This window comes from Phoenix dactylifera, chromosome 1 (assembly GCF_051530095.1).
Source record: "Phoenix dactylifera cultivar Ajwa chromosome 1, Ajwa_hap1_PhDact_Kaust_v1.1, whole genome shotgun sequence".
NCBI lineage: Eukaryota > Viridiplantae > Streptophyta > Magnoliopsida > Arecales > Arecaceae > Phoenix > Phoenix dactylifera.
In genome coordinates this window covers 65,187,938-65,201,261 of record NC_143190.1, presented here as the reverse complement: position 1 = coordinate 65,201,261, position 13,324 = coordinate 65,187,938, and the positions used below count along the sequence as shown (strand labels likewise).

At 40.4% G+C, this 13,324-nt stretch overlaps 1 protein-coding gene across 1 annotated transcript; it reads left to right on the top strand.

The window, feature by feature from the left end:
- Positions 1 to 11,512, top strand: LOC103712933 (F-box protein SKIP8-like). The gene is made up of 3 exons (XM_008799642.5): positions 1 to 828; positions 7,200 to 7,396; positions 10,430 to 11,512. Exons 1-3 carry the CDS (start codon positions 412 to 414, stop codon positions 10,698 to 10,700), a joined length of 885 nt encoding a protein of 294 aa, XP_008797864.2. The 5' UTR covers positions 1 to 411; the 3' UTR covers positions 10,701 to 11,512.
- The last annotated feature ends 1,812 nt before the right edge of the window (positions 11,513 to 13,324 follow it).

Sequence of the window (13,324 nt, the reverse complement as noted above, 5' to 3'; positions counted from 1 at the left end):
AAAAGATGCAGCCCCGTCCCCCGAACATAACCTCTCGTCCCCTCGAATCCCCGAGATTGTAGCGTTCATGTGATCTCCTCTCTCCTCTCTCCTCTCTCCTCTCTCCTCTCTCCTCTCTCCTCTTTCTATAAACCCGGATTAAACAAAAATTGGAAGAACTACCAAAAAAAACACTGAAATAACAAAAAGGAGAGCAAACGATAGCGCGCTTGAACTTTGCGGGACTGCGTCTACGCCTCCCCAAACCGATCAAACGTCCCAAAAAAGAAAGAAATATCCTCCCAAAACAATCCTCACCACCGCGATCAAAGCCGTAGATCCCTCTCTCTCCTCTCCCTCTTATCTCATGCGACCCTTGTCCTCTCCTCCGCCCTAGGGTTTGATGCCGTCCGAGCCCTTGATGTCCTCTAGATGGACGGCGCCTACCCGTTCTCCCTCCGCTCCCTCTTGATCGCCGCCGGAGCCACCGCTTTGTGCTGTCTTTGCTCTCTCTGGGCCCTCCGATCGGTCTCCGGCGGGGTCTTCAAGAAGGCCGGGACGATCAAGAACAAGAAGTCCTGCGGGTGTGCGTGCTCCTCCTGCGGCGGTGGCGTTGGAGACTCCGGAAACGCTCGGGCAAACGGGGAGATGGCGGTGGGCGGCGCAAAGAAGGCCGCGGCAGTGGAGCGGCTGGCCGGGGGTTCGATGATGGAGCAGCTGGTGCCGGAGATCACCACTCACGCGCTCAGCTACCTGGATTACACCAGCCTCTGCCGTCTCTCCATGACCAATTCCTCCATGAGGAGGGCTGCGAATGATGATGGGGCCTGGAAAGCCCTCTATCACAAGGTATTTCCTTCCCCCCACCCCCCTCTTTCTCTCTATGTCCATCTTTACTGTTTGTGTTATCATACATGCCCATAATCGCTACTATTGTCGATTCCTTGTTGAATTTAAGGGGTTCCTCTTTCAATTGTTCAGTTGGGAAGAATAAGGCAAGGTCCGGAATAATACAGAGATGGCTTCAAGAAAGTGTTATTTCTTGTCTAGAATATACTGACTAGCGATGCAATGTTATTTGTTTTCTATAACATGCTAACCAGGGATACAATGTCATGCCGAGGTCCTACCAAATACGTGTTGACCAATATAGCCAGCCACCTATAAGGATATTCATGTGAATGGATAGTTGGAGTTCTGTCATCTTTAAGGTTCTCTTGACCTGACAACGAAACTCATTGGAAAATCGAAACCCTACTCTTCCAGTGGAAAAGTACCAAAAATATTAGAATGAATTTAGAAATACCAAAGTAATCTTTCTTGATGGGCTGATGTTTGGTAGGTAATTGTGGTATTGTTTAGGAGTTGCTGTTTGAATTCAAGGGTGTTTTCTTGTTATATCCATGGCACCAATAAGCCTCTTTACCAATCCGCTAGAAATGAATGAGTGCCGTATGGCGCAGGTTAGAGTGCAGCTCAGACCTGTCTTTCATATGCTCTGCGCTTTGAGATTCGGGAATGGAGTTTGCCTTATGCTACTTAACATGGGATGTTGCTTCTGAATCTCAAAGTCTGCCATGTGGTAGATAGGCCCGAAGTGGAACTAAGTTTCCACTTTGCAGTACCCTAAACCACACTTATGCAGGAAATGATTGTTGGTTATTCCATATTGGTAAATATGGATGAATGTCTTTTCTTTTTCTCCCTCTTGAATCCGTAGCTAATGCTGGTTTTGTTTCTACTTTTGATTAATGTGACATTTTTTGGAAGTTATTGTAGAAAAGGTTTGTTTATTAACCTTAAGTGGGAAACCTTATTGATTACTATACATGATATAAACAACCAAGTCTTATGAATGAGTTTCATGGCATCTTATTGTAGCCCCACTGATTACAACATTAAATACACCTCCCCCCCCCCCAAAAAAAAAGAAAAAACAGAAGAAAAAGGATCCTTTGATGCATTTTTGTATTCCACTTCTCGTGTATCATTTTAATTGTTAATAGGATAATAGTTGTCCATCAAATACTTTTGACATCATCGAAAAGATCATGGTTGTCCATCAAATACTTCCTTGAATCACTCACATGCAGTGCACATGCTAAATGCAGTTCTCTATGCATGCTTGCTTTCTATATTACCATATTATCATAAATTAAAGATGCTCTATGACAAGCATATAAAAATGATGCCACATCGTAGGATATACAATTCCAAGTAAGAGAGAGGCTTCTTGTTAAAACTAGAAAGCAATGAACATTTAAACTTATTGACTATACAATTTAAGCTTTTACAATCAGGGAGGACTCCACAGTTATACTTGAGTCGAATAAAGTATAAAATGAGATTAAAAAAAAAGGCATGATTTGATATAGGGAACTACATGTCTACATCCATCTTCGAGACATGAATAATAAACACCTAGTTGTTATTAGTTAGTAATGGTTGGCAATACAAGCTGATGCTAATGATCCTAAATCTCTTGTTATACTATATCCTATCAAGGACAGACATCAAACAGGCATAGCACATGACCTACTCAGTTCAATTGTAGTATTTATCAGACTAGCCCATTATCATCTTTGAGATGTGATGAGCTTGAGTTAAGTATATCATTTTTTTGATTTCAGTATCGGGCTTAGGCCATCAGCCATCTAGTTATGAAAGCTAATCAACTAGTTAATGATCCAACAAGTGGCAATTCTGGGTCTATAAAAGCTGTGATTATTCCTTGGTTTTGGGGTCTAGAAAGACTAGTTGTTGAGTTTATTTGGAATGTAAATTGTGATTGAAACTAGAATTGTATCTCCTCTTTGATTCTTGAGAGAATATTAGGCTGGTTAATCCGACTTCATCATTCCTTCTGTATCATCATCTTTAGTCGGTCTCTATTTTCTTATATCCTGCAGATGCCCTTTCGCTACTTGACACTGACCACATATCTTCTATCAATATTTAACTTTTCATCTTCCTTTGAAACCCTACTAATTTCTTTCTTTAAAGGCCACTACTAGTGTTATAAATCTTCTGTTTGGTACGAAAAATTGATTGGAGGAAGGATGGATGTGGGAGAGGATGGATGGATCTTCCATCCATCCACCTGTGTTTGGTGAAATATGGAAGGATGAATGGGAATAGTTTCCTCCTTTATTTAGTATAGAATGAATGAAAGGGAGGATAGATGATATTTGTATGACATTTTTACTAAACTGCCCTTTGATTAAAAAGAGTGAAGAAGTGTTAGGATTTTGTCAAAAAAAATAATGAGGGGTAATTTTGTCAACATAGAAATCCACCTCCATATGCTCCATCAATTCTTCCTTGCATCCTTCCAATTTGAGAGGGTGCAAATTGATGGGCTAGGATGGCTGGACAATCCCTCCTTTTCATCCATCCTTCCTAAGGCTTTTTGAACCAAATGGTGGATGGGGGACATCCATCCTTCCAATCCTATCCATCCTCCCTCTCATGACCCCAACCAAACACGGTAAAAGCGGCCACCTAGGTGCTTAACTAGGCTGAGTTGTCTAGGCTGAGCTTGCTTAAACCCAACTTCTTGAAAGGTTTCTTTTCATATTTTTTTTTCCCTTTTCAAGCCTTATATGAGACATGTGGGAGGGCAGTGAAAGCTACGACCAACCTAGTAGTAGCTATTGGGCTGATCAATGGCTATTGGCAGGTCAACCAGCAGCTACAAGTGGTGGTGGCTGCAGAGCTGCCAACTCTAGTGCCAAATTTATGTATTCCCTGTCTCCACACCAATTCACCTTCTCCTTCTATGATTTTTATTCTTCTTTCTATTCTACGCCTACCTCTTCTTCATCTGGCCATTCTTCAGCCTTTTCTTTTAATTTTTCTCTTTTGTTTTGCTTGCCGCCGCCTCCTCCTCCTTGATGGTTGGTTGTCGGCTATGGCCCGGCAGCCTTTTGGTTGCTTATTCTGCCATCCTCCTCCTCTTCCTTCTATTTCTTGCTAAGTGCTGACTACTTGGGTTGTGTTTTACAGCCTACTAGCTGCTATAGTGGCAACAATGATGCTGCTGCTCTCCTTTTTCTAGTGGATTTTAGTCTTTGGATTTTTTAAGTACGAAAACCAAGCTTCATGATGTTATATGTGGTGAAAAAAGAATATATATGATATATGTATATGCTTATTTATGCATATGTCTAAAGATTTGCATAATAAAAGCTTGGAGGACTTTCATCCCTAGGCAACCACCTAAGCGCCTACTTGCTCGCCTAGGCTATACAAGAGGTCCATTGCATTGCCTTGTCTAGGCAATTGGACAACCTTGGCCATTGCATAAAGTATTTTCCTGTACAATGTGTGTGTGTAGTGCTAGATTGTGATTGCAAGATGCTCGCATTGTATAGGTTTATGTACTCTGGTATCTTGTGAACCTATTCGTGACAGTGCATGCTAGTCTAGCATGGACCGATCTTGTTTAAGCCCCAGCATGTGAGTGAGCATATGACTAGTATGGCCCATTGTGTATCATGCTACCTTGTGACTGGCATGGGCATGATATACAATACTTTAATCTTGCTGAAAAATCAAGCCTTAAGGAATAACTCCCTCTAAAGCAACATGTATGTTTGCAAATTTTTGAAAGAGGAAGTCCTAATTGCAAGCGGCAAAGAACAGAATCAAACATGCTTTTGTATTTGCTTTTTTTATACTAAATCCATAATCAGAAATTATTCTTAGCTCTTGTTATGATTGATATACATATTTTAATTTTGAACATCACCCTTCCATGTTTATTATCCATTATAATATGAAATGAATGCTTCAATTTTGGATAGCAAGCTGATTAATGGGCTTTAGATGGACTAGCAGATTGTATCTTGACATCATTTGTGTCACATGATGTAATCTCATTAACATGAGATAAAGTCCACAAAACTGATCGCTCTACTATTATTTATGCCAGATGTCACATCCCTTCTCCAAATGGAGAATCTTCAGGTTGGAAACTTGGGAATTATTTGCCCAAACATTTGGACCTGGATAATTCGCTCTGGTGGGTATTCCCTCCTTTTCCTCATTAGTTATGCCATTGGAGCTAAATTGTTGAACGCTTAGGTTGGCCTCATTGATTACTTGCCCAACCTGATGATAGCACGAATTTGGAGGAGCCTGAGCTTGGTTGCAAAACAGTGGCCTAGGTCTGGGGTTGAAGTTGTGTAACTAGGCATAGGCTGTCTTGAACTTGGGTTAGTTTCTAGTTATGGAGGGTTGAGCCTCAAATTACCCTACCTGATCATGCCCACCCAATGTTCATCAACATGCTTGGCTATCAATATTTTTATTTACTTCATTTGTGTTGTTAAGTATTGTTATTGCACTTTTTTTTCAGTAAGTATTATCTCTCATATGAATAATATTGTTATTGATGGCTAGTGCTGCTATCATTACCAAAATCACCATTATATATACTGAAAAATTGCTTAGATAGGCATGTTTTAGCTATTTCTGTTTTTGTTTTAGTGGCACTACTATTTGTTTGTCCCGGTTTAATGCACCATTTTGATTGTTGTGTATTTTCACTTAGAAGGACGCACACTTATTCTATATATGTGTATGCATAGTTAGACACATAGATATATTGTTATTATAATGCTGTTGCTATCAATGAGAGGGGGAAACTTGTAGACCCAGTTGAAGGTTGAGTTTATAGATAGTTCAAGTAGATGGACCACTGGCATTAAGAGAAAGGGTGTCAATCCATGACTTGACCTGCCAAGCCAACATGCAACTGCCGCGAGATAAGTGGGTCTGGATTTCCAAATGGGTTTGTATCGTATACGATTGGCCCGAGTAACCTACTTATTGAATGGGTGGGGCTCAGTTTTGAATCATGACATATCCAACCCAATTTGAGTTGTTTAACAATTGAGTTGGGTTGACATTAGTTTAATAATTAAGTTGGGTTGACACTATTATGATGCAACCTATTTAAGACTCATTTACTCAGTGGGCTGTGTTAAATACTTCTACCTATGGATTAGTACACATGTCAAATTTAGATAGTTAACAATTCTATAACATACCTTACCTGACTCCAGTTGTTTATTAAATGGAATAAACATGTCTGGTTGGGTAACCTGTTTAAGAAACAGGTGGGGTTCAGTTTTGATTTCTGACCTATTTAATAAATGGGTTGGATTTTGGTTGACAGGTCTTTCCTAATACCTATGCCTCAACCTGACCCAAGCAGACCGTTGCAACCCCTAATTAACAGGACAAGACAAAATTGCTGTGTTTGGCCTATAATCCTGACATTGTCGCATGAAAGAGTGGATGGAGTGATTGGTTGCAATGGTACTATTTCATAGCAATGGAATTGGTATATCAAATGTTTAGTGAGATAAAAGGCATCAATTCTTATTATTATAATTATCATTTTTCATGATTCAGTTATCTTTTTTTTTTACACAATAATGATTGATGATTCATAGGCACATGGCCCTCATTCTATAGTTTTGGTTATTTGGGTAAATATACGCTATGGTTTCCAGCAATTTCTAGAAGAGTAAGCAGCGGTAATTCTGTCAATGTTTTCAATACGATATGCTATGTCACTTCAACCATGAGTTTTCCAATATGACAATGGATTCTCAGTGTTGGATATGGCAAGAAGAAAAAGTTTGGTAGTAAATCAGAGTAATGTATTTATTCAAACCATTGAGCAAAGATTCTGCACTTGAATTGTTAGTTCTTTGAAGTGGAACAGTTGTAATGAAGGATTTTTACCCTTACATGACTTGGATTTGCAGGAATAAGGTGCAAATTGGATTTTAATTGAATGGATCTTGAAATACATTTTAATGGAAGGATGCATCCTAAAGAAGAAGAAACCGAATATTGACTCCTAGCAAGTCCAATCAAGGAGTTCTTGGTGTATATATTAAATGATACGAATTTTTGAACTTGTGAATCCTTATGTTGGATCTTGAATTTTCCTATGGATGTTCTGATACTCTGCCTTCTTAATCTGAAGAAGTATGTAAATTTATTACTTTCCCTCTTATAACCTGACTTAGTATGAAATGATTCTTAACTCTTGCTCTGTGTTTGTTTATATGGTTTCAAGTTCACTATGTCCTGTTAAACTTGTTTAATTCAACACTGAAATGCATCATATACTTCTTTGGCATTTCAAAGTTTCAAGTTTCCAGAAAAACAAATAATCTAAATGGCTAATGTTTATCTTGTAGGATTTCACAGTGGAGCAGGACAGTATCACACCAGTTCATGGATGGAAGTCTTATTATGCTGCTACCAGAGCCATTGTTAGTGTCAATGTGGAGTTCTTTAACATCATTAGAGAAAGATCTCTGCCTGCAATGAGTCGCTTTTGGCTTAATGCGGACTATGTGAAATGCATACATGGCTCTGGAGAGCTATTTATAGGGTATGACCTGAATCTTTTTTTTTTGTTTTTGTTTTTTTTAACATACAAAGATTGTTATGCAACAACTTTTATGGTGAAATTAGAAAATGATGCAACTGTTCTTTATTGCAATATTGCATTCTGATATGATCTTTGTTAGCATACTTTGAAAAATTGAATATATTGCAAGGGCCTGGGTAAGGCCAAGCCCGAGGCTGTGTTTGATGTAGCCTTAAAAAAAAGTGCCTCCGACTTTTAAAGCAAGAAAAGTGCTTCCTAGAAAAGTGAGTTTGTTGTAACAACATCTGAAAAGTGCATCTACAAGAAAATTTAAAAAGTGCTTTCAGGAGAAGCTAGAAAACCTAGCATTTGGCTTCTCTTTTTGTGGGAACTTTTTAAAAAGCAGAAGCAACACCAATCATGTGCTTGGGATGAAGATGGCATATTTGACATTCATCTCTTTAACGCATAATTTATACTTTGATCACCATGGCATGGTGGAAATTTATATAAAGAACAAACCTTATCTATTTGGGTTGGCTCGGTAGACCTTTTCTTGGATTTCTTTCGTTATTGGTTGAGGAAAGAAAAAGGGGAAGTGTCATAAATGATATTAGTGATTCTGCATTTTGTATTAAATGCAATTCTTGATCAAAAGATGCTCTTTTATTCTGAATCTATCCCCAGTAAAGAATTCAGTGAAATAAGCTGAATATCTATATTTCTTGCTGGATAAACAAATATATTGGATTTGGACATAAGTTAATTCCTAATGTAGCAATTTAGTTCCTTTTTGAGTTTCTTATAACCTCATGATTAATTTACATCTGAAAATTGCTAAATGAATGTGGATAGCTTGCTCAGCATTCTTCTGATTTTTTTTTTCCATTTGAGTTTCTTATAACCTCATGATTAATTTACATCTGAAAATCGCTAAATGAATGTAGATAGCTTGCTCAGCGTTCTTCTGATTTTTTTTTTCCATATGCCATCCCTCATTAGTTGATAAATAAGGTCCGAATTTGTTTAATTGTGATAAACTGTGTACTAGTACATATGTCGTATTTCATCAGTCATTTGGTTGTGAGATTCTCATGTCTGGCAGGAGTATTGATGATGAAAAGCTTAACAAAATAATCTTTGATGCATGAATTGTTGTTTGAGCTAGATCAGTTTCCACCTTTTCTTTACCCTCACATTCAAAAGATGACGGTGAATCAGTAGTTTTGCTTCCTTTATTATATGAGAAAGTGCAGAAGGGATAAATGGTTTTAGCTGAAGAGAATTATTGACTGGGTAAATAAATTCTGAGGAAAGCTAGAAGTGCATTGTGTTACTAGGGTGATCCAGATTCTCATCTTTACAGAATAGCAAATGTATGTGGCAGGAAGACGTACTGGAGAGTCCCTTTCTTGCACTCGATAACATGTGTTTGTGGTAAAAACAAGGGGATTAGGTGTACAAACAAAGATTGGCCTGGAGAAGTTCTATGATATGGTAAATGAGGTTGCAAGAAAAATGGGTTTTGGCGCTAGTTGCCATTTGCTCTCAAATAGGCATGGAACAATTAATTGGAATATTTTCTTTTAGTTGCTGTTTGTTCTATAATGATGAACAAGATGGCTATGCAGACTTAGAATTCCAGCTTTGTTCTTTTAGTTGTTTGTGCAGATCCTGACTGTTGTGCAATGTTTGGATGATGCTCATAGATAGGCTATACTACCTTTTGTCTCCTTGTTGAACCTGAATCTTGCTAAAATGCATGAGTCTAGAACTTCTCTGGTTGGCATGTGGGTGGAGGATTCAATGTCTAGGAGGTTATCTAAAGATGGGGTGGCTGTTGGCTCAAAAATCAGGGTGCTCCAAGTTTGAGCTACAATTAAATGTGGAAGGCAGAGAGAAACATCATTGAGTTTCAATTACAAATAAGATGGGCTTGTTCAGCTGGCTCGTTTGAGTTATTATTATAAAGTGCTTCTGGGAGAGCAAAAGTTCATTCACGGGGAAGCAGGCAACAGTCAAATGATAACTAAACTTTCAAGTGATATGCTATGTGACCTTATTGGTAAATGCAGAAGATTGGTTGAGAAAAATCGTGACATGGAGTATATAAGGGTTTTGATTAAAGGCCAAATGGTTTGCTCGTGATCTAAGACCTTTTTTGTTTTGAAGCTGCTATAAATAGTAGCAACCGTGCTCTGAATGCAGAAACTTTTTAGATTGGATTATCCTTCTCTTCTGAATTTTCCATTGTTTCTTAAGAAATTTATCAAAACATGTGGATGTTTTGATTTTAGAGATCATCAGGTTTAGGCAAACTGTTTTATATTTTATCTTTTCATTTCTCTGTGCTGCTAATTTGCAAACCTATATGTTAGTACTAAAATTATAACTCAGAGTAGTGAATGACTCCCTTTCGTTTTCCTTCACATAAAACGTTTCTCTTGATTATTATGAATCAATCAGCCTTGAGTGCTTACGTTTCTCTTGATTATTATGAATCAATCAGCCTTGAGTGCTTTCTATCTTAAACTATCATATATACTTCATTGATATATGTCAGGTTAGACTGTAAAACAACATATGTATCAAATAATACTATACATGTTAAAGCGACATAATGTGTACAATGCTCTGACCTGGAACATTTTTTTTTGGTCACTCCAAATTAGTGTGGTCTAGACCAATCTTATGTCAAGATACTGCAATTCCATGGATAACTTTAGAATGTCGGATTTCGGATTCCAATTGCAAGGCATTCATCCTTCTGCTGCTGCTTATGCAGTGCTGGGGTTTATGGTGAGCACCAGATGATTGGTCATGCAATGGTTACTTGTGCATTCAGCTTCATGCTTCAAGGCATTTTGTAAATTGTCTATCAACATAGCTAGTGGAATAGAAATCATTACATGTTACAGCATTGGACAGTGGTTTCACTTGTGCTCTCCCTTGCAGAGTACATCTATTCGTTTCATTAGAGCCGCATTACATGACTATGTAAAAAATGTTTCCTCTTCTAACCGGCTGCCCTTCATTGTTGGTTTCATTTTATAGGTATGCTGCGGTGATCGACAGTTGGTCCATGGCACTCAACTGGGATCAAGGAGGTGGTCAAGGTGTTGCCTTTCAGATTAGGGATGTACGAGCTCGTGTGCTCAGCGACATGGCGTGGGTCACCATGAAGGCTTATGTTGATATGGACTCAGGACCGTTCCATATGACCAATATCTATGAGTTTCATAATGGTCGGTGGTATATGGTTCATCATCACAGTTCAGTAATGCTCACGGATGAGGATCCGGGGCCCCACAATCTTTTTGGTTGAAGTGCATAGGAAATATATTATTGCTGGATGTGGCAGAAGCTCTTGTTTCTTTCTCTCTTAGGTTTAAATTTTCTGGCTTTTTAGTTTTGCCATTTCTCCCCGTCAGAAGTTGTCTTTATAAGCGCACCAGGCTAGACTGTTGATATATGTTCATCATCTCTTTTCCGTCGAGAGGCCATAAATATATTTTTTAATTTCTTTGAACTTTTTAATTTTATCCTGAAATGATTCAGGACAGGAGAAGCTTTCATTAGCTTTGTATAGATGGCGATGCGGTGACATACTCAAACAAGAACAGGAAGATTTTGGGAGCTAATCATTTGAAAACATTTGATTAGAATTCCATGCCTCATTATGCTGGTCCAAGTTTTATGATGATTTATTATGGGTTTTATCTGTGAGACTGATCATATTAGGCGCTAAGGATAGCCTGGAATGTTCGGGTGCAGCGGATGAACGTTGTTGTGGGGGGGTTTATTATTTGAAGCCGCTGACATGCTGGCTCTATGCTTTCGAGTATGAAGGGCATGATGCTTCGTTTTGGTCGATGTAAATCGGAGGAACTCATCACTGAATGCAAGACTAGCATCAGTTGTACTCGGGAAGAACTGTTATGCGAGTGCTCGGTCTCAAACAGGACTCTCCATCCGTGCATGCCATCGTGAACCAATGAACGACAGTGTACGAGATTGTCCTGGTGGACACGCTGCTGTTTTTTTTTTTTTTAACTGATATATTATATGGTATGGGTACGAATATAAAATAAAAAAATAATAGATTTTGGAGTGCATTGGGCAACTTCATTTTTGCTATCCAAAGAGTGTTGTTTTTTTTCTCCCTAGGAGCTGCTGCCTTTGGATTAGCATTTTAGGAGGCCACAAATTATAACATTCTCTCCCCGGCTCTCGCCACCGCCAATCGGACATGTGGCCTGGTACTTCTTTTTTCTTTTTGCTGAAACAGATGTATCATATATAACGGATACGAATACATCCAAAAAAATCAAAAAATAATAAGTTTCGAAGTGCATCGGATAGTTCCCTCTTCTCCAGCCATAGGGTCTCTTTAGAATGGTAAGCCATATAGAATGCTACCTAATCTGCTGCCTCGTTGGCCTTGCGATACACATGCTTAGCTTGCAAGGCCATTCCACTCTTCACCACCGCCCGAATATCCCTAAGGAGCAGATAGTAATCATCCACCCCTCTCACGCTCTGCTGGATCCAGCCAATGACAGTAGCCGAGTTGCCCTCGAGCACTATGGTGTTAGCTTGCAGCACGTGCACTAGTGACGTGCTCTCGATGGAGTAATCGTTCCATTCCTTATGGATGGAACCCTTTTTTTATTTTTTCTTAAAAAAGTTAGCGTGAGACCTTGTCTTCTCGTGAAAAAAAAACAAACAAACAGTTATATTATCCCCTCCTAACCAAAGTCAACCGTCCAAAGCGCAAGCAACCGTCATTAGGTATTGTGCCATCAAGTTCTTTCCCGTCCAGCTTTCTATTTGTTGCTGGAATTTGGACCCGGGGGCGATCGATGGGCCAGGAAGGAGGAGCTCCGGTGAGAATCGGGGTGCGGCGGTACAGCGGTGCGCGACGTCCTCCGGCTGACCTGCAAGAAGCCGGTGGCCGGGGTTTTCGGCTCCGGCCCTCCGATGCTTAAGTTAGAGGGGGAGTGTATAAACGGAGATGGAAGCCAGAAAACAGGATTTCAATCCCCCCTTAAAATGGAGGAGTTTCCCTTTTATAGAGGGTGCCGGGTTACCTGCGATGTGACAGGGCAAATAGTCTGTCGTACAGTTGGGCATGCAGTGGGCATTAATGCTCAATCGTGTGAATCAATGCTATTACTGTAGGAGATTAGGCCAGAGCTCTTAAGTCGTCGTGGAGTCATGCCATCATTCGTAGCCAAGTGGGTTTGCCATGAGAGGCTCGATGTCCGTAGGCAACGGAAGCCATACGCTTTAATTGTTGAGTAGGCTGAGGGCCTGCAGGTGCCATGCGCTTTGATTGTTGAGTGAACCGGATGTCCGCAGGACTCATACACATTAATTGTTGACGAAGGCAAGACGTAGTCTTTCGGTCGTGCTGCGGGAGGATGTGGCCTCAGCGCGCAGGTCGGACGTCTGGGTTGGTAGAGCTATTCGGGTGCTTCCGGATCGAAGGGGGGTCTGCTCGACCGCCCGCAGGTCGGAGGGGGTTGCTCGGTCGGCCCCCGCTTGGAGGGGATCTGCTCGATCAGCCCCTGCTCGGAGGGGATATGCTCGGTCAGCCCCTGCTCGGAGGGGATCTGCTCGGTCAGCCCCCGCTCGGAGGGGTTCCGGGCGGATGAAAAGGACACCTGTGGGGGTTCGTCGGAGATAATGGAGGATCGGCTGCTTCGGACTGAGAAGGAGATGGGAAGATGATGAAGACAATAGGAGGAAAATCGGAGATGGCCAAGAAAGGATTTATATATAAACCCCTCTGACGGCCCAGATCTGCGAAGTGGAGCGCTGCTCCCCGCTCAGATCATGACACGCGTCAACCCTGAGAATTAATGCGCGGCGTTCAGTTCAGACCGACGCTTCGAATATAGAAGCATCCCGTCGGATCGTGTGGTCTCATCATGAGCTCACGACGCG

What these genes read in the sequence shown, in the direction of transcription:
- LOC103712933 (XM_008799642.5), top strand. Translation starts at nt 412, where the DNA reads ATGGACGGCGCCTACCCGTTCTCCCTCCGCTCCCTCTTGATCGCCGCC. An exon ending in GGAAAGCCCTCTATCACAAG is followed by an intron (nt 829 to 7,199) that starts GTATTTCCTTCC and finishes TTTATCTTGTAG; the next exon opens with GATTTCACAGTGGAGCAGGA. An exon ending in TCTGGAGAGCTATTTATAGG is followed by an intron (nt 7,397 to 10,429) that starts GTATGACCTGAA and finishes TTCATTTTATAG; the next exon opens with GTATGCTGCGGTGATCGACA.